The sequence below is a fragment of the Schistocerca americana genome, chromosome 3 (genome assembly GCF_021461395.2).
Source record: "Schistocerca americana isolate TAMUIC-IGC-003095 chromosome 3, iqSchAmer2.1, whole genome shotgun sequence".
Classification (NCBI taxonomy): domain Eukaryota; kingdom Metazoa; phylum Arthropoda; class Insecta; order Orthoptera; family Acrididae; genus Schistocerca; species Schistocerca americana.
The window spans coordinates 272811091-272838705 of NC_060121.1; the positions used below are offsets into that span (position 1 = coordinate 272811091).

Genomic DNA, 27615 nt, shown 5'->3' on the forward strand with positions numbered 1-27615 from the left:
TGCCGTGATCGGTTGATGAATTCTGCGTTAATTCCCAACGTTTCGTCCCCGTCTGCGGGGGACATCTTCAAGGGGGTTTGTAGCTCGATGGAGAGTCCAACACACACACTGGCTCGCTACTGACTGCCGCTAAATTCCGTGCCCGCGCGCTCCTGCGTCGAGGCGTGACGTCACGTGTTTTGAAAACGTCAGTGAAGTGGCCGCTGTCCGCTGCCGTCGATCGCCGTTGCCATCAGCCAGTAGTGGACGGGTGGTACACATCTACTTGAACACCGGCATCCATATACCGTTTAGTTTCACGCCGCCCTCCTTTCGATTGAAATAATTAGGGTGTTTGGCGATTTCGAATGCCTCTCTGTATAGCCTTTCGTAATATCCGCTTGTGGCCGCTAGTACTTGCGTCTCCTCGGAATGAATATGGTGGTTACCTGGCTGGAAAGCATGATCCGCAACAGCTGACCGTTCCGTTTCTCCTCTTCTACAATTGCCCTTGTGCTCTTCCAAACGTTTTGAAACAGTTATTTTGGTGGTACCCACATAAACATCTCCACAGCTGCATGGGATCCTATGCACTTCAGCTTTTTCTAATGGTTTACGAGCGTCCTTGGCAGGCTTAAGGTATTCCTGTATCTTCCTGGTGGGCTTGTAAATTACGGTAATATTCCGCTTCGTCAAGATCCTCCCTATTCTTTACGTTACATTTTTAACAAACGGTAGGAGAACCTTAGATTTTGCAGTAGCCTGTACGTCAGTATGATTTCTGCGTGGCTGCCTCAACGCACGTTTTATTTCGGCGGACGAATATCCGTTCTTCATTAGTCCATTGTGGAGATGTTCCCTCTCAGCGTCGAGCAACTCGTTGGGAATTGACACAGAATTCATCAACCGACCACGGCATAACAGCCCGGATAATTATAATGGACAGTGTACAATGTGTTCTACTGTTGCACCAGAAACGAAGAAGACGTACATCTGTCCTCGAATGCCATTCGGTTGAGGCGTCGATCTTCTTGGAGGGCGGAGGGGGAGTGGTGCCTGGGTGGTGAGACCTGACCCATCTCGTCGTGTAGTACGGCCTTCCGTGAACCATTCTGCACACACACATTGCACTGCCGAAATGCTTCGAGCCACACGACCAGCAGTTTCCAGGACGGATGCATCACTTTCCGTCGTGCCAATAACGTGCAGTCCTTCAAACCCACTGATTTGACGATACGGTTCGCGCATATGTCCGCGAGGCATCCTGCACGATTGCTCAAGTCACACTGATCCGTTGCCTTCGGTTAATACACTACTGGCCATTAAAATTGCTACACCAAGAAGAAATGCAGATGATATACGGAAATTCATTGGACAGATATACACTCCTGGAAATTGAAATAAGAACACCGTGAATTCATTGTCCCAGGAAGGGGAAACTTTATTGACACATTCCTGGGGTCAGATACATCACATGATCACACTGACAGAACCACAGGCACATACACACAGGCAACAGAGCATGCACAATGTCGGCACTAGTACAGTGTATATCCACCTTTCGCAGCAATGCAGGCTGCTATTCTCCCATGGAGACGATCGTAGAGATGCTGGATGTAGTCCTGTGGAACGGCTTGCCATGCCATTTCCACCTGGCGCCTCAGTTGGACCAGCGTTCGTGCTGGACGTGCAGACCGCGTGAGACGACGCTTCATCCAGTCCCAAACATGCTCAATGGGGGACAGATCCGGAGCTCTTGCTGGCCAGGGTAGTTGACTTACACCTTCTAGAGCACGTTGGGTGGCACGGGATACATGCGGACGTGCATTGTCCTGTTGGAACAGCAAGTTCCCTTGCCGGTCTAGGAATGGTAGAACGATGGGTTCGATGACGGTTTGGATGTACCGTGCACTATTCAGTGCCCCCTCGACGATCACCAGTGGTGTACGGCCAGTGTAGGAGATCGCTCCCCACACCATGATGCCGGGTGTTGGCCCTGTGTGCCTCGGTCGTATGCAGTCCTGATTGTGGCGCTCACCTGCACGGCGCCAAACACGCATACGACCATCATTGGCACCAAGGCAGAAGCGACTCTCATCGCTGAAGACGACACGTCTCCATTCGTCCCTCCATTCACGCCTGTCGCGACACCACTGGAGGCGGGCTGCACGATGTTGGGGCGTGAGCGGAAGACGGCCTAACGGGGTGCGGGACCGTAGCCCAGCTTCATGGAGACGGTTGCGAATGGTCCTCGCCGATACCCCAGGAGCAACAGTGTCCCTAATTTGCTGGTAAGTGGCGGTGCGGTCCCCTACGGCACTGCGTAGGATCCTACGGTCTTGGCGTGCATCTGTGCGTCGCTGCGGTCCGGTCCCAGGTCGACGGGCACGTGCACCTTCCGCCGACCACTGGCGACAACATCGATGTACTGTGGAGACCTCACGCCCCACGTGTTGAGCAATTCGGCGGTACGTCCACCCGGCCTCCCGCATGCCCACTATACGCCCTCGCTCAAAGTCCGTCAACTGCACATACGGTTCACGTCCACGCTGTCGCGGCATGCTACCAGTATTAAAGACTGCGATGGAGCTCCGTATGCCACGGCAAACTGGCTGACACTGACGGCGGCGGTGCACAAATGCTGCGCAGCTAGCGCCATTCGACGGCCAACACCGCGGTTCCTGGTGTGTCCGCTGTGCCGTGCGTGTGATCATTGCTTGTACAGCCCTCTCGCAGTGTCCGGAGCAAGTATGGTGGGTCTGACACACCGGTGTCAATGTGTTCTTTTTTCCATTTCCAGGAGTGTATTATACTAGAACTGAGATGTGATTACATTTTCACGCAGTTTGGGTGCATAGATCCTAAGAAATCAGTACCCAGAACAACCACCTCTGGCCGTAATAACGGCTGGGCATTGAGTCAAGCAGAGCTTGGATGGCGTATACACGTACAGCTGCCCATGCAGCTTGAACACGATACCACACTTCATCAAGAGTAGTGACTGGCGTATTGTGACGAGCCAGTTGCTCGGCCACCATTGACCAGACGTTTACAGTTGGTGAGAGATCTGGAGAATGTGCTGGCCAGGGCAGCAGTCGAACATTTTCTGTATCCAGAAAGGTCCGTACAGCACCTGCAGCATGCAGTCGTGCATTATCCTGCTGAAATGAAGGGTTTCGCAGGCATCGAATGAAGGGTAGAGTCAAGTGTCATAACACAACTGAAATATAACGTCCACTGTTCAAAGTGCCGTCAATGCGAACAAGAGGTGACCTAGACGTGTAACCAATGGCACCCCATACCATCACGCCGGGTGATACGCCAGTATGGCGATGACGAATACACGCATCCAATGTGCGTTCACCGCGATGTCACCAAACATGGATGCGACCAACATGATGCTGTAAACAGAACCTGGATACATCCGAAAAAATGACGTTTTTCCATTCGTGCTCCCAGGTTCGTCGTTGAGTACAACATCGCAGGCGCTCCTGTGATGCAGCGTTGGTGGTTCAAATAGTTCTGAGCACTATGGGACGTAACATATGAGGTCATCAGTCCCCTAGACTTAGAACTATTTAAACCTAACTAACCTAAGGACATCACACACAACCATGCCCGAGGCAGGATTCGAACCTGCGACCGTAGCAGTAGCGCAGTTCCGGACTGAAGCGCCTAGAACCGCACAGCCACAACGGCCGGCTGATGCAGCGTCAAGGGTAACCGTAGCCGTGGTCTCCGAGCTGCTAGTCTATGCTGCTGTAAACGTCGTCGAACTGTTCGTGAAGATGGTTATTGTCTTGCAAACGTCCCCATCTGTTGACTCAGGGATCGAGACGTGGCTCCACGATCCATTACAGCCATGCGGATGAGATGCCTGTCATATCGACTGCTAGTGATACGAGGCCGGTGGGATCCAGCACGGTGTTTCGTATTACCCTCCTCAACCCACCGATTCCATATTCTGCTGACAGTCATTGAATCTCGACCAACGCTAGCAGCAATGTCGCGATACGGTAAACCGCAATGGCCATAGGCTACAATCCGACCTTTTTCGAAGTCGGAAACATGATGGTGCCCATTTCTCTTGCTTACACGAGGCATCACAACAACGTTTCACCAGGCAGCGCCGGTCAACTTCTGTTTGTGTATGAGAAATCGGTTGGAAACTTTCCTCATGTCAGCACGTTGTAGGTGTCGCCACCGGCGCCAACCTTGTGTGAATGCTCTGAAAAGCTAATCATTTGCATATCACAGCAGCTTGTTCCTGTCGGTTAAATTTCGCGTCTGTAGCACTTCATCTTCGTGGTGTAGCAATTTTAATGGCCAGTAGTGTAGCAACAACGAGAGCAACAGGCATATTTTGCCGGTAGGTGGTGTTGCGCCGCGATATCGATGTTGACCTTGAAGCCGCGGGCCGACGCAATTCAAATGCTAATCATTTCTGCACAACACAGCAATGTACATGTCCTGTGAATATGAACGTCCTGTCTGTAGTCGTTCAAGGTGTTCTGTTTTTTCCTGATCACGATGCGCGGTGGGCGCCCTGCATCTGTTGAAGTGACAGCAGATGATGTGTACTGACCGGAGTAGGAGATGGGCGTGCCGTCGGCCCATGCCCAGATCCATGCGCCGCGCCCCCTGGAGGGGTTGGTGGCAGGGACGGCGCGCCCTCCCAGCCAGTACACGGCGGCCGTGCTGTACTCCGGCGAGTTGCGGATGCTCGCAGTCACGAAGCTCTGCTCCTCAGGGCTGCCGATGCTCGCCAGCTCCGCCTGCAAACACCACACGTGCCCCTCAACGCAGATACAGCTCCCCATCAAGGTCTTAGCTAGTATTTGTAAACACGAAACTAAGACAATATTTGCGAAGTACACTGCACGAAACAATTAAAGGGCAATCTTTCTGAAACCCCTTAATTTTCCCCCATTCTACATCAACATCTACATCTACATAGACATTCCGCAAGCCACCGTATGGTGCACGGCGGACGATACCCCATACCAATACTGGTCCTCTCCTTTCTTGTTATACTCGCAAACAGAGCAAGGGAAAAACAACTGTCGACATTGGTAGTCCTTACGTGCAACATATTTTCGCGGCAGTAGAACCGTTCGGCAGTCAGCTTCAAATGCCGGTTCTCTAAATTTAATCAACAGTGTTTCTGGAAAATTGTACTGAAATGCAGGAGGATTTGCAACGAATTGACGCATGGTGCAGGGAATGGCAATTGAATCTCAATGTGTCGTATCGGCCGCCGCACAGCAGCCGTCAACTCGGCGAGGCGTGCTACAACACGCGCGGCACACAGCGAGTACCACTGGCGCCGCACACGATGTCAACAACTGGCGCAAGTGAACGCGTCGTCGCGGGGTTAGCGGCAGCGTACACACCACTATCGATACGGATTACCCTGGCGGCGCTGCCCTTGCCACCAGAGTGAGCAACCGTATAAGGGCGCCATCTATCAACACTCTGATTGACCGGACCTGCGGATTTAAGCGAGCTCCCGGAGGCCGTTTAACCAGTTCAATCTTCGCCGATGACTGTGTTACTACCCGGCTGTTGGATTCACGACGACCGAACCGTACTGTGGCCTCCCTGGCTGGAAACTTGCGACGCGTCGGTATCGACTGATTGACAGTGGTTTGGATTTTTATTCTCTACTAGTGACTCTGATTTTTCCTTGGCGCTACAGCCAGAGAAGTGTTGTGTAGTCGAACTTAAGTTTTGTTTTGAGTGACGGAAGGTAAAATAGATTTGGTTATCACGGAATATTTATTGTGTTATAGTGCGGACATAACACAATGTACACAAGTGTAATGTGCTGTGAATAGATAGAAAGAAAAACCCTTTATCATTTAGCTACAATATAGCAGGTCAGCAAATGGAAGCAGTTAATTCCATAAATTATCTGGGAGTAGGCATTAGGAGTGATCTAAAATTGAATGACCATATAAAATTAATCGTCGGTAAAGCAGGTGCCAAACTGAGATTCATTGAAAGCATCCTAAGGAAATACAGTCCGAAAACAAAGAAGGTAGGTTACAGTAGCCTTCTTCGCCCACTGCTTGAATACTGATTGGGTTGATAGAAGAGATAGAGAAGATCCAACGGAGAGGAGCGCGCTTCGTTACAGGAGGTGATAGATAGACTACGTTAGAAAGCGTTACGGAGGTGATAGATAGACTACAGTGGAAGATTCTGCAGGAGAGACGCTCAGCAGCTCGGTACAGGCTTTTGTTGAAGTTTCGTGAACATACGTTCACCGAAGAGTCAAGCAGTATATTGCTCCCTCCTACGTTTATCTCGCGAAGAGACCGTGAGGATAAAATCAGAGAGATTAGAGCCCACACAGAGGCATACCGACAACCTTTCTTTCCACGAACAATACGGGACTGGAATAGAAGGGACAACCGATAGAGGTACCCAAGGTACCCTCCGCCACACAAAATCAGGTGACTTGTGGAGTGTAGATGTAGATGTAGAAAGAACGTCACCTTCCCCCTAGGATTCCCATTTGAGTTCCCGAAGCATCTCCGTAACGCTTACGTGTTGTCCGAACCTACCGGTAACAAATCTAGAAGCTCGCCTCTGAATTGCTTCGATGTCTTTCCTTAATCCGACCTGGTACGTACCTAAAACACTCTAGCACCAACGTCCTATATGAGGTCTTTTTTACACGTCAACCTCTCTTTCCTAAAATTCTCCCAATAAATCCATCATTTGGCTTCCCTACGACAGTTCTCACATGCTGATTCCATTTCATATCGTTTTGCAACGCTGCGCTCAGATATTTAACGACGACTGCGTCAAGCAGGGCACTAGTAACGCAGTAGCCGAACGTTACAAGTTTGTTCTTTCTACTCATACGCATGCGATGCAGAAGTGTGAAATTTGGCTCAAAGTTGCCTAAAACCTCCTTCTATAATGATTCGAAAGCGTTTTCCTCTAAACGGTGATCGGAAATTCCCGTTACAGGACATGTAGAGCGAGTCAGTACATAATACACACATCAAAAAGGTTTTGCATCACCCCAGTTCCCAAAACTCCTACAGATAGACGTTGACTGTTGATATTGTACCACAGACAGAGTCCCTCTGACTGTTAAAAGATGTCACTCAAACCGTCCAAACATGTAAACAACCATGAATGAGCAGCGCCTATTAGACAGAGGGGGTCCGACAGCCGATCAGTTCCAGTCATTCCACCAGAAAGGAGGTACACGGCTCGTGTTGTCTGTAGTTCAATCATGCCATGACGGTACATACCGCGTATCAATCGCGTCCGAATTATTACTTTCTGCCAGGAAGGGCTCCCAACAAGGGAAATGTCCAGGCGTCTTGGAGTGAACCAAAGCGATGTTGTTCGGGCATGGTGTAGACACAGAGGAAGGGCTTCAACTGCAGCGGATGACTACTACCTATGGATTATGGCTCGGAAGAACCCTGACAGCAACGCCACCATGTTGAATAATACTTTTCGTGCAGCCACAGGCCGTCGTGTTAAGACTCAAACTGCGTGCAGTGGGCTGCATGATGCGCAACTTCACTCCCAACGTCGGCGGCGAGGTCGATCTTTGCAACCACGACACGAAGCAGCGCGGTACAGATGGACCCAGCCAACATGCCGGATGGGCCGCTGAGCATTGGCATCACTTTCTCTTCACCGATGAGTGTCGCATATGCCTTCAACCAGACAATCATCGGAGACGTGTTTGGAGGCAACTCGGTCAGGCTGAATGCCTTACAAGGTGAAGGCCTCAGACACGGCCAACCGATTCAGCTCAAATTTGACAGGTCGCTTGTGTACAACCTAAAACGAAGAACTCACAGACATTTTGGGTCAACACCCCCGCAATTCTGAGAAAATCGCCCCTAAAGGTTATGACTAGCAATCGACTCAAAATTGGCGGGATCGATAGATAATTGTAAATAGAGCATTTTTCATCATTAGGTATACGGGAGTGGACTGCCAAGGGGGACGTTACCATGAGAAAAAGATTGAATAATCAACGAAAGGATAACGTTCTACGAGTCGGGGCGTGGAATGTCAGAAGCTTGAACGTGGTAGGGAAACTAGAAAATCTGAAAAGGGAAATGCAAAGGCTCAATCTAGATTTAGTAGGGGTCAGTGAAGTAAAGTGGAAGTAAGACAAGGATTTCTGGTCATATGAGTATCGGATAATATCAACAGCAGCAGAAAATGGTATAACAGGTGTAGGATTCGTTATGAATAGGAAGGTAGGGCAGAGGGTGTGTTACTGTGAACAGTTCAGTGACCGGGTTGTTCTAATCAGAATCGACAGCAGACCGACAATGATAGTTCAGGTATACATGCCGACGTCGCAAGCTCAAGATGCACAGATAGAGAAAGTGTATGAGGATACTGAAAGGGTAATGCAGTATGTAAAGGGGGACGAAAATCTAATAGTCATGGGCGACTGGAATGCAGTTGTAGGGGAAGGAGTAGAAGAAAAGGTTACAGGAGAATATGGGCTTGGGACAAGGAATGAAAGAGGAGAAAGACTAATTGAGTTCTGTAACAAGTTTCAGCTAGTAATAGCGAATATCCTGTTCAAGAATCACAAGAGGAGGAGCTATACTTGGAAAAGGCCGGGAGATACGGGGAGATTTCAATTAGATTACATCATGGTCAGACAGAGATTCCGAAATCAGATACTGGATTGTAAGGCGTACCCAGGAGCAGATATAGATTCAGATCACAATATAGTAGTGATGAAGAGTAGGCTGAAGTTCAAGACATTAGTCAGGAAGAATCAATACGCAAAGAAGTGGGATACGGAAGTACTAAGGAATGACGAGATATGTTTGAAGTTCTCTAACGCTATAGATACAGCAATAAGGAATAGCGCAGTAGGCAGTACAGTTGAAGAGGAATGGACATCTCTAAAAAGGGCCATCACAGAAGTTGGGAAGGAAAACACAGGTACAAAGAAGGTAGCTGCGAAGAAACCATGGGTAACAGAAGAAATACTTCAGTTGATTGATGAAAGGAGGAAGTACAAACATGTTCCGGGAAAATCAGGAATGCAGAAGTACAAGTCGCTGATGAATGAAATAAATAGGAACTGCAGGGAAGCTAAGAAGAAATGGCTGCAGGAAAAATGTGAAGACATCGAAAAAGATATGATTGTCGGAAGGACAGACTCAGCATACAGGAAAGTCAAAACAACCTTGGGTGACATTAAAAGCAACGGTAGTAACATTAAGGGTGCAACGGGAATTCCACTGTTAAATGCAGAGAGCAGATAGGTGGAAAGAATACATTGAAAGCCTCTATGAGGGTGAAGATGTGTCTGATGTGATAGAAGAAGAAACGGCAGTCGATTTAGAAGAGATAGGGGATCCAGTATTAGAATCGGAATTTAAAAGAGCGTTGGAGGACTTACGGTCAAATAAGGCAGAAGGGATAGATTCCATCAGAATTTCTAAAATCATTGGGGGAAGTGGCAACAAAACGACTATTCACGTTGGTGTGTAGAATATATGAGTCTGGCGATATACCATCTGACTTTCGGAAAAGCATCATCCACACAATTCCGAAGACGGCAAGAGCTGACAAGTGCGAGAATTATCGCACAATCAGCTTAACAGCTCATGCATCGAAGCTGCTTACAAGAATAATATACAGAAGAATGGAAGAGAAAATTGAGAATGCGCTAGGTGACGATCAGTTTGGCTTTAGGAAAAGTAAAGGGACGAGAGAGGCAATTCTGACGTTACGGCTAATAATGGAAGCAAGGCTAAAGAAAAATCAAGACACTTTCATAGGATTTGTCGACCTGGAAAAAGCGTTCGACAATATAAAATGGTGCAAGCTGTTCGAGATTTTGAAAAAAGTAGGGGAAGCTATAGGGAGAGACGGGTCATATACAATATGTACAACAACCAAGAGGGAATAATAAGAGTGGACGATCAAGAACGAAGTGCTCGTATTAAGAAGGATGTAAGACAAGGCTGTAGCCTTTCGCCCCTACTCTTTAATTTGTACATCGAGGAAGCAATGATGGATATAAAAGAAAGGTTCGGGAGTGGAATTAAAATACAAGGTGAAAGGATATCAATGATACGATTCGCTGATGACATTGCTATCCTGAGTGATAGTGAAGGAGAATTAAATGATCTGCTGAACGGAATGAACAGTCTTATGAGTACACAGTATGGTTTGAGAGTAAATCGGAGAAAGACGAAGGTAGTAGAAATGAGAACAGCGAGAAACTTAACATCAGGATTGATGGTCACGAAGTCAATGAAGTTAAGGAATTCTGCTACTTAGGCAGTAAAATAACCAATGACGGACGGAGCAAGGAGGACATCAAAAGCAGACTCGCTATGGCAAAAAAGGCATTTCTGGCCAAGAGAAGTCTACTAATATCAAATACCAGCCTTAATTTGAGGAAGAAATTTCTGAGGATGTACGTCTGGAGAACAGCATTGTATGGTAGTGAAACATGGACTGTGGGAAAACCGGAATAGAAGAGAATCGAAGCATTTGAGATGTGGTGCTATATACGAATGTTAAAAATTAGGTGGACTGATAAGGTAAGGAATGAGGAGGTTCTACGCAGAATCGGAGAGGAAAGGAATATGTGGAAAACACTGATAAGGAGAAGGGACAGGATGATAGGACATCTGCTAAGACATGAGGGAATGACTTCCATGGTACTAGAGGGAGCTGTAGAGGGCAAAAACTGTAGAGGAAGACAGAGATTGGAATACGTCAAGCAAATAATTGAGGACGTAGGTTGCAAGTGCTACTCTGAGATGAAGAGGTTAGCACAAGAGAGGAATTCGTGGCGGGCCGCATCAAACCAGTCACTGAACTGATGAAAAAAAAAATGTATAGGGGCCGAAATTGCATACTTATGCAGAAATCGAAGTAAGAAACTTTTACAACTGCCGCTTCGGTACCCACATGGTAAACGCTTTTTGCCGACAGCACCAATAGCGCAACGGCCAAGGTAACTGGTTGGGACTCAGAGAACCCGTGTTCAAATCTAGAAGAAACCTAGCGGATGTTGTTCTTTTAGTTTGTATTTTTCCATATGTCAATTAATACGGATAGGAGGGTTAGTGAGGTACGTATTATTATCATTCCTTATTGATTTACTTACCTTATTAACCTTCCTATCCCTATCAATTGAAATATGGAAAAATACAAACGAAAAGAATAACATCCACTACGTTCCTTTGAGATTCGAACCCGGGTTTTCCGATTCCCAGCCAATTATCTTGGTCATTGTGCTATCGGCGCTGTCGGTGAAAGGCGTTTACCGTGTGGGTACAGAAGCGGCAGTTGTAAAAGTTTCTTTCAATTATCTATCGATCCCTCCAATGTTGAGTCGATTGCTCGTCATAACATTTAAGGGTGATTTTCTCAAAATTGCGGGGGTGTTGATGCAAAATATCTGAGAGTCCTTCATTTTAGGTTGTACACAAGCGACCTGCCAAATTTGAGCCGAATCGGTTGGCCGTGTCTGAGGCTTTCCCTTTGTTAGACACATTGTCCAGCGAATGCAACAAGGTGGAGGTTCCCTGCTGTTTTGGAGTGGCATTATCTGGGGCCGACGTACGCCGCTGGTGGTCATGGAAGGCGCCGTAACGGCAGTACGATACGTGAATGCCATCCTCCGACACCGGTAATGCAACCATGTCGGCAGCATGTTTGCGAGGCATTCGTCTTAATGTACGACAATTCGCATCCCATCGTCCACATCTTGTGAATGACTTCCTTCAGGATAACGACAGCGCTCGACTAGAGTGGCCAGCATGTTCTCCAGACATGAACCCTATCGCACATGCCTGGGATAGATTGAAAAGCGCTTTTTATGGACGACGTGACCCACCAACCACTCTGCGGGATCTACGCCGAATCGCCGTTGAGGAATGGGACAATCTGGACCAACAGTGCCTTGATGAACTTGTGGATAGTATGCCACGACGAGTACAGGCATGAATCAATGCAAGAGGACGTGTTACTGGGTATTAGAGGTACCGGAGTGTACAGCAATGTGGACTACCACCTCTGAAGGTCTTGCTGTATGATGTACAAAATGCAATGTGTGGTTTTCATGAGCAATAGAAAGGGTGGAAATGATGTTTATGTTGATCTCTATTCCAATTTTCTGTACAGGATCCGGAACTCTCGGAACCGAGGTGATGCAAAACGTTTTTTGATGTAAAGTATTCTGAGTAGGAACCCACGTGCGGTTCGTACCGGGTCCGTTCGACGACGGTTTCAGTTCAGATGTGTAAGGCGTCCACGTCTGCTGAGGGAAAGAGAAAAGTCTCAGAGTTGACTTTTCTGGTATGCGCTTGGGTAGACAGGATGATGTGCGATACGTCAGATGGTCACCTGACGTCGCTCAACGTCCGCCTTGCTACGAGACCTGTTAATTCCTGTGCGTCTTCGATGCAATGAATGTGGTTCGGTACAATTTTTCGGAATACACAGACATGCTCGTTGTGTACCGCGAAGCTCGAGGCAACGAAATAGCTGCCTAGTCGTCTGCATCACGAACATCTGGTGCAACGTAGCACGCCATCGCACAAACGTTTTGTGCAAGTTATACAGCGGCTCCGAAAAACATATCTCCATGGTGAGGAAACAGGACTGTGGTGCTCCACGGCAACGCCGCACGCCCGAATCTAAAGAAGCATAGCACTGAAGAGAACCCGTCAACGAGTATTCGAACAATTGCGGGTGCAGTGGGTGTTAGTCACATTATCGTCTGGGGCGTTCAGCGTGAGCTACAGTTACATCCGTACCACTTACAAAAGGTTTCACGCTATTCGTCCAGTCGATTCTCCACAACGCGTTGCCTACTGCACGTTGTTCCTGCACCGCTGCATCGACACATCCTTGCCTCCACGACGATTTCTGTTCACAGATGACTGTCAGTTCACTACGGACTCTGTTCTAAATTTGCGAAACAGCCGTGTCTAGGCAGACGAAAACTCTCGTGCCCCACACTTTAAGGGATTTCAGCACCGGTTTGATATTGACGTGTGGACGGTCATACCTCCTTCCACTCAAGCTTACTGGTCCTCCGTAGTTGATCTTCCTGCGAAATGTATTGAACCCGCTCTTGGAAGCTGTGCCACTGAAAGTACGTCAAGAAATTGGTTTCAGCGTGATGGAGCACGATCTCACTTCTCACGTGCGTTTCGGAGACACCTCAAGACGGATAGTTGAGGTGGTCCAAACGCGTGACCCCCGCGATCGCCGGGTATAACTTCTAATGACTATTTCTTATGGAGTCGTATGCAAAGGTTAATTGACCAAACTTCTGTAGAGACACAGGAAGATGTGCTGGCAGGAGTTCTCGCCGCTGCACTAGAAACTGAGGAGATACTATGTAGGATATAGTGTGTGTACCAGAACGTGCTTCGTAGGTACGACGTCTCTAACAACATTGGCGGTTGTCACATCGTGCTGCTGTTGTAATGCATCATTACTGTTCTGTACGTACAGTATACTGGATTCTTTTTTATTTCGGAATAATACAAACAAGTAATGCTTAAATGTTAATATAAAAATATACTTAAGTGATAAATGGGTGTTTCGTTATGTTTCCTTTAGAATTGTTATCTAATAACTGTAGGCCCTACTGCGTCATACCGAATTTAATTCATCCAGCAGAAGTGGATAAGTAACACATCTGAATTGAAACTGTCGTAGAACGGAAACGACATGTTTCCGGACATGTGCTCCTGTTGAAACTATCATGTACTCACTCCCCTCTAAACATCCTTGAAGTTTGTAATGAGAATTTCCGAACACCCTGTATAACGTCGCTATCTGTCTCGGCGGCGCTTCAAAAAGTAAAGTGTCCATGCATGCGAAAAAAAGTGCAGGGCTCAGTAGTTCATGCTACGTGTAAGATGTGTTACTAGTGCCACATTCGCACCAAATTTCACCAAAATTCTCCCCACCACCACCATAACACGAAGGGAAGGCTCCCGTCACATCATCCTCTTACCCACACATAAACCCTTCTCTTGACACCTCTGTGATGCAGGTCAGAACAGAGACGTCCAGCGTTGAAATCATGCAGATTTCTTATAGGTGGCTGAAGAAAACATTTCAGACTCACTGCCGCTCAGAATCGACTCGAGGGGTGGCGTAAATGGCATCAACGGAATCGTCCTTTGCCTTGGGGGCGTTAGTTTAAACTCATTTCACGGTCGAAAACGAATTTTGAGTTGCGACGTGTAACACAACGATGTTCTTGATGACCTGGTACAGATAGTACAACCACCAGCGACCATTCAAAACAGTTAAACGAAATCCACGATTACAAAGGAAGATTTTAGGTATCTTTGAACCATATTTAACTCTTCTGCTTCATAATGGGGGAAAATGACAGGTTTTCAAAAATTACCCTTCAATTATTTTGCGTTATGTATTATACGAGGTGGAATCCAAAATTTTCGGGACTGGTGCTGCCATCTGGAAAGGAGGAGTAGAAGATCTTTGCACCGCTAGCTGGTGAGAGCTGCATATCTGATGAGTCAGTGTGCGGAGTGGCATTCAGCAGGACGTGTTGCATGTCCACAGTGATTTCCGTAATACTCTGGTGTGTGGCGATTTTACCATGGATCCGCGAACAGAACAGAACGTGTGTATCTGTGCGAATCTCGGCAAAGGGCTACGGAGACCCTTGCAATGATTCAGAAAGTGTTTGGGGGACAGAGCATGAGCCTTACGTGTGTGTTTGAGTAGCATGTTCGGTTCGGGGCCGGCCGTACAGACGTCGAAGGTGATGCTCACACTGGAAGGCCCGTTACCCTCACAACGCCAGACATAGTTTCCAAACTTCAACAAGTGGTTCTTGCGGATCGACGTCGAACCATTCAAGACCTTGCGGATGAAGTGGCTATTGGTTATGGGACATGTCAACGAATGTTGACTGATGAATTGGATATGCATCGTGTCGCCGCAAAATTTTGCCAAGGATCTTGACTGCCGATCAGAAGACACAGCGTGTTGAAGTGTACACGGACCTTCGTCAGACCGCATCTGATGATCCGACCTCCTTGTCAAGGGCTATCACCGGCAGCCTGAGCTGGATTTACGGTTATGACCCAAAGCAACAATCGTCCCAGTGGAAGAGCCTGGGCTCTCCAAGACCCAAAAAAAGCGAGACAGGTGAAGAGCAAAGTGAAGAGCATGATGATCGTTTTCTTTGATATCAAGGGAATTGTACACAATGAATTCATCCCACCCAACCAAACAGTGAATTCCTCGTACTACTGTGACGTTTAGCGACTACCTCGTGATAACGTGCTGCAGCGACGGCCCGAATTTTGGCGTCAAGGGAACTGGCTGCTGCATCACGACAACGCGCCCTGTCACACGTCCTTCCTCACCAGTGCCTTTTTGGCGAAAATCAACATGGCGGTTGTACCCTACCCACCGTACTCACCAGATATGGCACCTTGCGACTTCGCGCTATTCCCAAAACTGAAGCTCAAGTTCAAAGGCCGTCTATTCGACACTGTGGAGAGACGGTGATAAATAACCTCATAGAACAGGACTTCCAGAAAACGTTTCACCAGTGGCAGAAGCGCTGGGACCGGTGTGTACCTTCGGATGGGAACTTCTTCGAGGGTGCTGGTGACCAGTAGTCCAAAGGTACGAGGGCAGTTCAATAAGTAATGCAACACATTTTTTTCTGAAACAGGGGTTGTTTTATTCAGCATTGAAATACACCAGGTTATTCCCCAATCTTTTAGCTACACAACACTATTTTTCAACGTAATCTCCAATCAATGCTACGGCCTTACGCCACCTTGAAATGAGGGCCTGTATGCCTGCACGGTACCATTCCACTGGTCGATGTCGGAGCCAACGTCGTACTGCATCAATAACTTCTTCATCATCCGCGTAGTGCCTCCCACGGATTGCGTCCTTCATTGGGCCAAACATATGGAAATCCGACGGTGCGAGATCGGGGCTGTAGGGTGCATGAGGAAGAACAGTCCACTGAAGTTTTGTGAGCTCCTCTCGGGTGCGAAGACTTGTGTGAGGTCTTGCGTTGTCATGAAGAAGGAGAAGTTCGTTCAGATTTTTGTGCCTACGAACACGCTGAAGTCGTTTCTTCAATTTCTGAAGAGTAGCACAATACACTTCAGAGTTGATCGTTTGACCATGGGGAAGGACATCGAACAGAATAACCCCTTCAGCGTCCCAGAAGACTGTAACCATGACTTTACCGGCTGAGGGTATGGCTTTAAACTTTTTTTTGGTAGGGGAGTGGGTGTGGCGCCACTCCATTGATTGCCGTTTTGTTTCAGGTTCGAAGTGATGAACCCATGTTTCATCGCCTGTAACAATCTTTGACAAGAAATTGTCACCCTCAGCCACATGACGAGCAAGCAATTCCGCACAGATGGTTCTCCTATGCTCTTTATGGTGTTCGGTTAGACAACGAGGGACCCAGCAGGAACAAACCTTTGAATATCCCAACTGGTGAACAATTGTGACAGCACTACCAACAGAGATGTCAAGTTGAGCACTGAGTTGTTTGATGGTGATCCGTCGATCATCTCGAACGCGTGTGTTCGCACGCTTCACCATTGCAGGAGTCACAGCTGTGCACGGCCGGCCCGCACGCGGGAGATCAGACAGTCTTGCTTGACCTTGCGACGATCATGACACACGCTTTGCCCAACGACTCACCGCGCTTTTGTCCACTGCCAGATCACCGTAGACATTCTGCAAGCGCCTATGAATATCTGAGATGCCCTGGGTTTCCGCCAAAAGAAACTCGATCACTGCCCGTTGTTTGCAACGCACATCCGTTACAGACGCCATTTTAACAGCTCCGTACAGCGCTGCCACCTGTCGGAAGTCAATGAAACTATACGAGACGAAGCGGGAATGTTTGGAAATATTCCACAAGAAATTTCCGGTTTTTTCAACCAAAATTGGCCGAGAAAAAAAATATGTTGCATTACTTATTGAACTGCCCTCGTAAGTTTTTCAACAGATGGCAGCACCAGTCCCAAAAATTTTGTATAACACCTCGTATCTGAAGGAAGAACGGATAAAATGCAAGGAGTGACAAGTTGTCTGTAACTTGAACAGAAACCAGATGCGGTTTTAAGGCTCGAAGGACGTGAAAGGAAACATGTTGTAGAGATGGCAGTGAGTCAGAGTCGTAGCCTAACGCATGTTACGCAGTCTGTACATTGGGCAACTAGATAAGGAAACCAAGGAAATATTTGGAAAGGGGTTTAATGTTAAGGGAGAACGAATAAAAGCTTTGAAGTTTGCCGAAATTACAGTTCAGTGATACATGGCAAAAGAAATGGGAGGCCATTGAATAGAATAGATAGTGTCTTGGAAAGAGGCTACAAGATGAGTATATTGATAAAAGTCAAACAATGGTAATGGAATGTAGTAAAATTAAATTAGGCGGTGCTGAGCATAGACATTTTCTTCTTTTTCTTCTTCTTCTTCTTCTTCTTCTGTTTCTGCTGTTCGATGTTTGGAACTGAACCAGTTCATCTTCAGTTTCCAAAGTCATTGCATTCTGAATCTTCCTACGTCTCCTTCGACTATTGGATGTTAAGGCATGGCCTGACGTGGAATTCTCTTTACACTCTCTCTTTGTATTTGATGTTACCATGAAGTATTATTTTCTTCACTCTTTTCATTAATGTAACAAAAATCTAGTTGATTCCATCCTCATTTATTATATGATCTTATGTGGTAAAACTTTTCGTTTATGCTGGTTGCAGTTTATTTTTATCAGGTTTTTAGGGGACCACGAATCATTTCTGTATAGCAATACAGATGTAGCCACAGTTTTATAAACTTTTAAATCTGCTTTAAAATGTTTTATTTATGATTCAGTATATACACTGATATTTTTTAATCTTATTTCCTATATTCTCGTTCCTAACATCACATAAAAAATTTAAGTTGTAGACTTGCTCAAATGGTACATTAACTGTTATCATTTTTGTGCAGATGGGGTATTTAACATGAAGGATATATAATGGTTACATTCCTTTCCCTCTACATGTTGTTGTCTATACACTACTTTCAGTAGCTCATCTTCAGTTCCTTCCAGAATTGTTACATCATGTGCATCCAAAACGATATTAACATATTCATTTCAATTTGTGTGTTTACCTAGATTTACTTCCTGTATCCAAATCTTGATAAAATAATTTATGTATCTATTAAATAAGGTTGGTTATAGGTTACAGTCTTTCTTAGGTCCATTAATGGTAGTGAGACAAGTAGGTTGGAAATCACAAACCACAAGTTTTAGATCAGTTTTAGTATTTTGGAAGATGATGGCTGAAGTACAGAAGACATCAAATGCGGATCAGAAACAGTAAGAAAAGATTTTATGAAAAAGAAGAATCTGTCAACAATTAATAGAAATTTAAGTGTTAAGAAGTATTCTCTGAAAGCATTTGTTAGAAGTTTAACCTTGTACGGAAGTACAGACAAGAAGAGAATGGAAGCTTCTGAAATGTTGTGTTACAAAATAATTGTGGTGTCACCGCCAGACACCACACTTGCTAGGTGGTAGCTTAAATCGGCCGCGGTCCATTTAGTACATGTCGGACCCGCGTGTCGCCACTGTGTGATCACAGACCTAGCGCCACCACAAGGCAGGTCTCGATATACGATAGAGCACTCGCCCCAGTTGTACGGACGACATTGCTAGCGACAATACGGACGAAGCCTTTCTCTCATTTGCCGAGAGACAGTTAGAATAGCCTTCTGCTAAGTCCATGGCTACGACCTAGCAAGGCGCAGTTATCCATATCTGGAGAGAGTCTCACTTGTATTACCAAGAACAATGTACAACAAGACAGTAAAGTTAAGTATATGAGAAGCACCGTTCTTTTCTTTATAGCTTTCATCACCTATACTGTTTCAGACTTGACGCCAGTCGGCGTGTGTGTATGCGTGCCTTTCTTTCGGCTACTTCAGTGTGGCGTAACAGTCTTGTTACGTCACAACAGATTGGCGACGAGGCAACGGAAAGGGTTTTGTTCTTTCTAATTGCTTACATTTCTTTGTGTCATGGCTTCGCCACAATATCCAGATGTACTGTCCGAATTTTATCGCTTGCAGAATCAGCAGACGCAGGTGTTATTGGATGCCCTTGGACAGCTCGTCCAGGGTATACGTGCCATTCAAACCGATGCGGCACCCGCCGTTTCACCGCTCCCGCAGCCACACCATGTCGTTGCACCGCCGTTTCGCAGTTTTAACGCGGCGCACGAATCGTGGCCAGAATGGTCCCGCCAGTTCGCCTTTCATCTAGCCGCCTACAGAATTCAAGGTAATGAGCGGCAGCCGTTTTTGCTTTCTTGTGTCGGTGTGTCCACCTACCGTGTGATAGTGAAATTGTTTCCCCGACGCGACGTAGCAGCTCTGTCCTACGAAGAAATTTTGTCTGCTTTAGATGCCTATTTCAAAGAAACAGTTAATGTAGTTGCAAAACGGTATACGTTTTTTCGTACAAAACGTACGGCCGGTCAATCTAATAGGGAGTGGGTAACAACATTGCAAGGACTTACTAGGGACTGTGCCTTTGACTGTGACTGTGGCCTTTCTTATTCAGATACAATGGTACGTGATGCAATTGCACAGAACATTTCTGATGTTCGCATACGGGAGCAAATTTTGAAACTAGTAAATCCCTCCCTTCAACAAGTGATAGACATATTGGATAGACAAGACACACTTGACTGTGATCAGAAATCTTTTGAAACTTCGCCAGCCGTGTGTAACATTAACCAGCCTGCCGGGCGAGCTGCGCGGCCCGGTAACTTGCCCTCGCGCACGTCGAAGCAGCTGCCGCCGCGCTCTAAGCCACGTGTGCCGCGCCAGCACACAAATGCAGTGAAATCATGCCCGCGGTGTGCTACTCGACATTCGCGTGAACATTGCCCGTCACGCCAAGCTATTTGCTTTTTCTGCAATAGGAAAGGACATGTTCAAAGTGTTTGCCAGAAAAAGCTCAGATCAGACAATCACACAGTGGCGACGCGCCGCCGCAGCCGCAGCCGCCGCCGCCGCCGCCGCCGCCGCCGCCGCCTGTTCTCCCGCTGGCGCCGCCCGCATTCGACGCTTCGCTGCAGCCGCCAAGCGCCTCCCTGGGTCACGCGCCGCCGATCGCTTCCCGTGACCAGCCGTCCTCCGCCATGGACCTCTTGCCCACTCCGGACCACATGGCGTCATCGCGCGTCGGGTACCCCGACGCAATGGAGGTCGACCCTTCGGCCCCTCCTGTCTCTTTACGGGCGCATACACTGCATGTTGACGTGCACCCTGGACTAGGTTTTCAGGCGCTTCCTAGATCCCCTCGGACCGAATGGCTGGGTGCGGGTGGCACAGCCTTGCCTGTTGTTAGGCTCCCCACCTCATCGCATACGTCAACATGGGGTCCTCCCCACGGCGGGCGGAAGCCTTATCACACGACCGTTCGCCGATTTGCGGGGGAGGAATGTGGTGTCACCGCCAGACACCACACTTGCTAGGTGGTAGCTTAAATCGGCCGCGGTCCATTTAGTACATGTCGGACCCGCGTGTCGCCACTGTGTGATCGCAGACCTAGCGCCACCACAAGGCAGGTCTCGATATACGATAGAGCACTCGCCCCAGTTGTACGGACGACATTGCTAGCGACAATACGGACGAAGCCTTTCTCTCATTTGCCGAGAGACAGTTAGAATAGCCTTCTGCTAAGTCCATGGCTACGACATAGCAAGGCGCAGTTATTCATATCTGGAGAGAGTCTCACTTGTATTACCAAGAACAATGTACAACAAGACAGTAAAGTTAAGTATATGAGAAGCTCCGTTCTTTTCTTTATAGCTTTCATCACCTATACTGTTTCAGACTTGACGCCAGTCGGCGTGTGTGTACGCGTGCCTTTCTTTCGGCTACTTCAGTGTGGCGTAACAGTCTTGTGACGTCACAACAATAATAACTAATGATGAGGCAATAAATCGAGTTGGCGAGAAAAGAGCAATATGACACAACTTGACTATAATCAGGGATCAGTTGGTAGGACACATCCTGAGGTATCAGGGAATAGTTTGGTAGTGGAGGGAACTGTGTGTGTGTGTGTGTGTGTGTGTGTGTGAGGGTGGAGGGAATAGACAGCATGTATGTGATGTCCAGACAGAGGACTTCGATGTTCACACACACACACACACGCAATACTTCCAGGATCTTCGAAACCTTCTGATCAATTTCATTCAAATTTGACACATGAATAGCAGTGTTCACGAATATCAGCACTAGGAAGTTCATAACCTCCTAACTCCTACACAACTAGAGTTGCTTGTTGGTTCACCTCTGTTATATAAGCTGCCCTATATGACAGGCATGTTGTGTGGCAATAGTATCAGCATACCTTAGCGACCTGCTTTTGCAGGGAAGCCTGCATATCAGGTGCAAGAAACGTTTCTGCAGTCCTCAACACATAGGCTGCCCTGCCCAACAGGTGTGTTGTAAGATAAACACTGGGCTGCTTTGTGTATCTGTTTTGCAGGGGTTACATCTGCGGATGGGCACAGCATGGAGAAGTTTGAGAAAGATATGGTGTAGGGATGGACAGAGAGAGAAGGTAGTGGGGGACGACAGACACAGACACACACACACGCACACGCACACGCACAGAGAGAGAGAGAGAGAGAGAGAGAGAGAGAGAGAGAGAGAGAGAGAGAGAGAGAGAGAGAGAGAGGTGTAGGGTAGGATGGACAGAGAGAGGGGGAGGAGGGAGGAGGGATGGGCAGAGAGAAGGATGAGCAGATATGTGCAGTATGTCTGTGGGACAAGTAAAATTGAAGCCACGAGGAAAAGATAAGCAAATAAATGAATGAAAGTCCACATATGCTGAGTATCAGGCTAATCCAGGTCGAAATGGATGCCCCAAATGTTAGAACGGTGTGTCCATTTTTTCTGTTACTCACCAACCTGTGACTTCAGCGTTTCAGTGCGACAGGGTCTGTGCGTGGACGCTTACGTTGCGAACAGTTGTGTGACACTCACCTTCCTGTCCTGGCAGGTCTGCCTGGCTGTCTGCCACGAGACCTGCGGGTAGCTGACGAACAGGTAGCACGAGCTGTTGAACACCTGCAGCCGCTCGTCTGCGCACTCTACCGCGGCTGCAACAGCAAACAAGCAAACAGACTCACTGACAATTAGTGGAAAAACTGAAGTGGCACACGTCACTCACAGCGGCAACTCAGATAATTCGTGCTTCCCATTTAGTAGTGCTTTAACATCCAGATTCATGACACACAAATTTTATCCGTATTATCAACGAAGTTTAAAGCCTCATTGAATTTGGGTTACATCGAAATCTGTATCCTAAATATGGCCTGAATTGAAATACCTTCTAATGTACACTACTGGTCATTAAAATTGCTTTACCAAGAACAAATGCAGATGATAAACGGGTATTCATTGGACAAATATACTATACTAGAACTGACATGTTATTACATTTTCACGCAATTTGGGTGCATAGATCCTGAGAAACCAGTACCCAGAACAACCACCTCTGCCCGTAATAACGGCCTTGATACGCCTGGGCATTAAGTCAATCAGAGCTTGGATGGCGTGTACAGGTACAGCTGCCAATGCAGCTTCAACACCATACCACACTTCATGAAGAGTAGTGACTGGCGTATTGCGTCGAACCAGTTGCTCGACCACCATTGACCAGACGTTTTCAATTGGTGAGAGATGTGGAGAATGTGCTGGCCAGGGCAGTAGTCGAACATTTTCTGTATCCAGAAAGGCCCGTACAGGACCTGCAACATGCGGTCGTGCATTGTACTGCTGAAATGTAGGGTTTCGCAGGGATCTAATGAAGGGTAGAGCCACAGGTCGTAACGCATCTAAAATGTAACGTCCACTGTTCAAAGTGCCGTCAATGCGAGCAAGAGGTGACCGAGACGTGTAACCAATGTCACCCCATACCATCACGCCGGGTGATACGCCAGTGTGGCGATGACGAATACATGCATCCAATCTGCTTTTACCGCGATGTCGCCAAACACGGATGCGATCATCATGATGCTGTAAACAGAACCTGGATTCATCCGAAAAAATAACGATTTGCCATTTGTGCACTCAGGTTCGTCGTTGAGTACACCATCGCTGGCGCTCCTGTCTGTGATGCGGCATCAAGGTTAATCGCAGCATGTCTCCGAGCTGATAGTCCATGCTGCTGCAAACGTCGTCAAAATGTTCGTGCAGATGGTTGTTGTCTTGCAAATGTCGCGATACGATAAACCGCAATCGCGATAGGCTACAATCCGACCTTTATCAAAGTCGGAAACGTGATGGTACGCATTTCTTTCCTTACACGGGGCATCACAACAACGTTTCACCAGGCAACGCCGGTCAACCGCTGTTTGTGTATGAGAAATCTGTTGGAAACTTTCCTCATGTCAGCACGTTGTAGGTGTCGCCACCGGCGCAAACCTTGTGTGAATGCTCTGAAAAACTAATCATTTGCACATCACAGCATCTTCTTACGGTCGGTTAAATTTCGCGTCTGTAGCACGTCATCTTCGTGGTGTAGCAATTTTAATGGCCAGTAGGGTATATTAAATTTAGACTGACGAACTCATGTATTATCTCTATCTGACTGCGCTGTTACGGAAATATGACAAAAGAACAGAAGTAACTTACTTTGCATGAAGTACTAATAGTGGGCATAAGTAAATAGTTAACAGAATTGCGTGCAGCTGCTAAACTGAGGTAAACATTCACGTGAATATTGTCTTAGCAATTGGGTTTGTACCTACGTTCTATGTATAGGGTACGCTTGGCTCAGTCTGTTAGCATAACATTCCTGTTCTGAAACCTGAAAATGTAAGGCGTAAAGTATCAATCACGCTTTATTTTAAGTAATGAACAGCCCGCTCCCTTAGCAACTGCAGCGACTGATTTAGCTTCACTTCTCTTAAATCATGCAGAAAAAGATGAAGCGTTTTGCTCAATCCAATTACTCAAATACATAATAATGTTCGCAGTGATAATTCGGAAAAATTACTGGCTTTGCTGAAGACAAAATTCACATCGCACGGAATAACTTGAGAGCATATTACGCGGAATTGCTTGTTGCTGACTGCGAAGTATAACTTGGCCGGAAAGACATCAGAATTTGAAACTAACAATAAGAGATCACAAGTGAGTATTAAAATGTTTGAGTAGGAAAATGTATAATTGCATTTAAAGTATGATAAAATGGTTCAAATGGCTCTGAGCACTATGGGACTTAACCTCTGAGGTCATAAGTCCCCTAGAACTTAGAACTACTTAAACCTAACTAACCTAAGGACATCACACACATCCATGCCCGAGGCAGGATTCGAATCCGCGACCGTAGTGGTCACGCGGTTCCAGACTGAAGCGCCTAGAACCATTCGGCCACCCTGGCCGGCAAAGTATGATTAAGTCAAGGCACACACACAGCATACGTGTACGTAGCACGGGGTACAAACAACCACAACACCTGAAGCGTTACAACAAAAGAAGATCTGTACATGTCAGAAAATACTGAAACAAGTTCATTCAATGATAATGTGACAACTTTAAGTGCTCTGATATTCGAGTGACTTAACGGAAACAATTCTGTACCGTTCTTTGCTATTCACCCACTTTACAAAACTACGAGCGCATCATATCGACATTGAAATCACTCACTAAAGTTCTGAAAATACTGCGAATATCACCACTCCAAGTCTTGCAGTACGAACCAGAAAAATGACACACAGTAATTTTAATACGTCTGCGAGTTAACAGCAGACTCTGACTTCAACTGTAATCAAATCTTATACACGTATAAAGAATTTTACCACACCTGCCTATCTCAAGACGCAGCGCCCAACTAAACTGGACACCACACAACTCTCTGTTTGTCATTTCAAACACACCTTTCTCTACCCGGACACGTGCGGCGCTTGTTTCTCACTGGCTCGCGGATATCGGAACCTCAAAGAGTTTGCTCCTGCCATTTGCTGAACGTATCAAAGAAAATTGTGCTTCCAGAGACCGATAGCGCGGTACAGAATATATCTTTGAAGACCATCTAAAAGCAAGCGAAATAAATTCTTTATTTAAAGTTCTGAATGTGAAAGACAACTTTTAAAATAAAGGAACCTTCAAGCAAGCAAAGAAAAATGAATTTCATTGAAGCGTACAGTAGAAAAGTTCGTAATTATTTCGAATTATGACAGGCGTGGAAAATACACTGACTGGCCAACTGTTGTGTGAGAGCAGTGAATATCAACATTGTCAGTCGGCTGCTGAATGCTATTCAGTGCATTTCTCTCCGTACAGTCGAGGCAGAAATGGGTTCCTGACGCCACACATCCAAATCGGCGGCGATCTGACTCACAGAAGACCATCGATCACCCCTTGTGGTTTTATAGAGCTGACGTGGCGTCCGTTTGCCAAACACTTGTAATGCTGTGCGGCATTTCACTCGTGTGGAAACATTGTCTCTCCCCTGCTGAAGATGCACTCTAGACGCTGTTTACGGTAGAAGCCCGAATTATTATGTAATCTACGATATGCTATGAGCCATGTGTCTTGCACCGATTATCAACCCACATTCAAAATCGGTTAAGTCGTGACATGTTGCCATTCTTGTGCTGGCACATATTGATACCTCTCCACAGGCGTCCTGATGTTGGCAACGGAATTGTAAGTACCTGTCAGACGCCGATCGCGGTCGTGCAGGGTCTGGCGGAGCCAATGGTGTGCGCCCACTGAGCCACGTTTGTAGTGGCTCCATACCCTCTGTACCACGAACGCCCTCCGCCACTGCGATATAAGAAGGCCAGCGGCAGACACACAGCCCCTCCCAGGTTCTATAAAGCCCTCCAAATCCTCGCACTCCGCCTCCACCTACCGTCCCCCATGTGCATCCTCTACGACCTCATCCTCTTCCCCCATCTTCTCCTTTTCCTTGAACACATCTGCACCATGTATATTGTCCGCCGCCTCGATCCCCCTCACCCCCTGGTGTCTCCCTTCCTCTCTACCCCAGTCCATTGCTGTGACTTTACCACTGTGTCCAACCCTCTCTCCATCTCCACACCCTCCACCTCATTTCGCAACGCAACTTCTAGCATCTACCCCTCCTGGATGATGAGCTTCGCCCACGTGTCTACCCTTCCTACCAACTCTAACCCCACCTTCCTCCTGCCTCCTCCTCAGGGCTCCCTCTACTCCCCCTCCATTTTCCTGAGTGGCTTTCCCCTCCTACGACCCCTCCCTCTCCCGTGCTCCCCTTGAGTCTCTCTGCACTCCCTCCTGCCTTGTCTTCCCTCTTCATTTCCCACCACACCTGTCTCCTGCCTCTTGGTGCACCTGCTGACACCCCTACTCTTTATATTCCGGCCCCTCTGCTGCTCCCCTCCTTTTCCATCCTCTCAGGCCTCTCCCTCGGCATGTCCCACCTGGCAGTTTTATTCTTCATCGCGTGTGCTCCAAGTGGGTTTAAAGTGTGTTGTTCTGGAGTGTTTTTAATACTGTGTCCAACTTTTGACCTGCGCATGTGACTTCAGTGTCTTTTTTGTGCTCTACGAATCGCCAACTGCGTTTTTTAACTTTCTGTCGACTTTTTTAATTGTCCCCCCATGAACATCTCCATGTCAGTGTATTTTTACATCCATTATCTCCACTTACTCTGTTTTATGTCCCCCCTTTTTATCGTCTTTATATGTAACATTTTCTTCTTGTATTAGCTGTCATGTCACTCGGCTGAAGAGTGGCGGAGTGGAGAAGAAAAAAGAGAACCACACAGCCCACTCACACTCGGAGCCACTTAGCTTCTTGACGTCACATGGACGCCACCTAGTCATGGCTCCGACACTATCGGTGTGCTTTAGTTCAGAAAAGCCTGATCCTTGTTGCTGTTGTAGGAGCTGGTCTCTATTTATTGCCACAGTATTTATAATGAGTCTTTGTACACTAGGGGAAACACGAGTTAATTCATGTTAACTGAATCTTCCGTCAGTTCTTGGTAGAACAACATTATAATAAATGAAAAACGCTAGTTTGCTTTTGTTCTACAGTATTACTTTTATTCCAGAATGAGATTTTCACTCTGCAGCGGAGTGTGCGCTGATATGAAACTTCCTGGCAGATTAAAACTGTGTGCCTGACCAAGACTCGAACTCGGGACCTTTGCCTTTCGTGGGCAAGTGCTCTACCATCTGAGCTACCAAAGCATGACTCACGCCCAGTCCTCACAGTTTTATTTCTGCCAGTATCTCGTCTCCTACCTTGCAAAGTTTCATATCAGTTCACACTCCGCTGCAGAGTGAAAATCTCATTCTGGAAACATCCCCCAGGCTGTGGCTAAGCCATGTCTCCGCAATATCCTTTCTTTCAGGAATGCTAGTTCTGCAAGGTTCGCAGGAGAGCTTCTGCAAAATTTGGAAGGTAGGAGACGAGTTACTGGCAGAAATAAAGCTGTGAGGACCGGGCGTGAGTCGTGCTTCGGTAGCTCAGATGGTAGAGCACTTGCCCGCAAAAGGCAAAGGTCCCGAGATCGAGTCTCGGTCGGGCACACAGTTTTAATCTGCCAGGAAGTTTCATTAC

The 27615-nt window shown here is 47.1% G+C and overlaps 1 protein-coding gene across 1 annotated transcript in view; it reads right to left on the bottom strand.

Moving 5' to 3' along the window:
* The window catches only part of LOC124606012, a 532599-nt gene that overhangs the window by 275589 nt on the left and 229395 nt on the right, over positions 1-27615 (bottom strand). The window contains exons 8-9 of the mRNA XM_047137975.1: positions 22039-22143; positions 4565-4754 (exon numbers count right to left, since the gene is read on the bottom strand). Coding sequence (XP_046993931.1) covers positions 4565-4754; positions 22039-22143 — 295 coding nt within the window. The remainder of the gene's footprint in view (positions 1-4564; positions 4755-22038; positions 22144-27615) is intronic.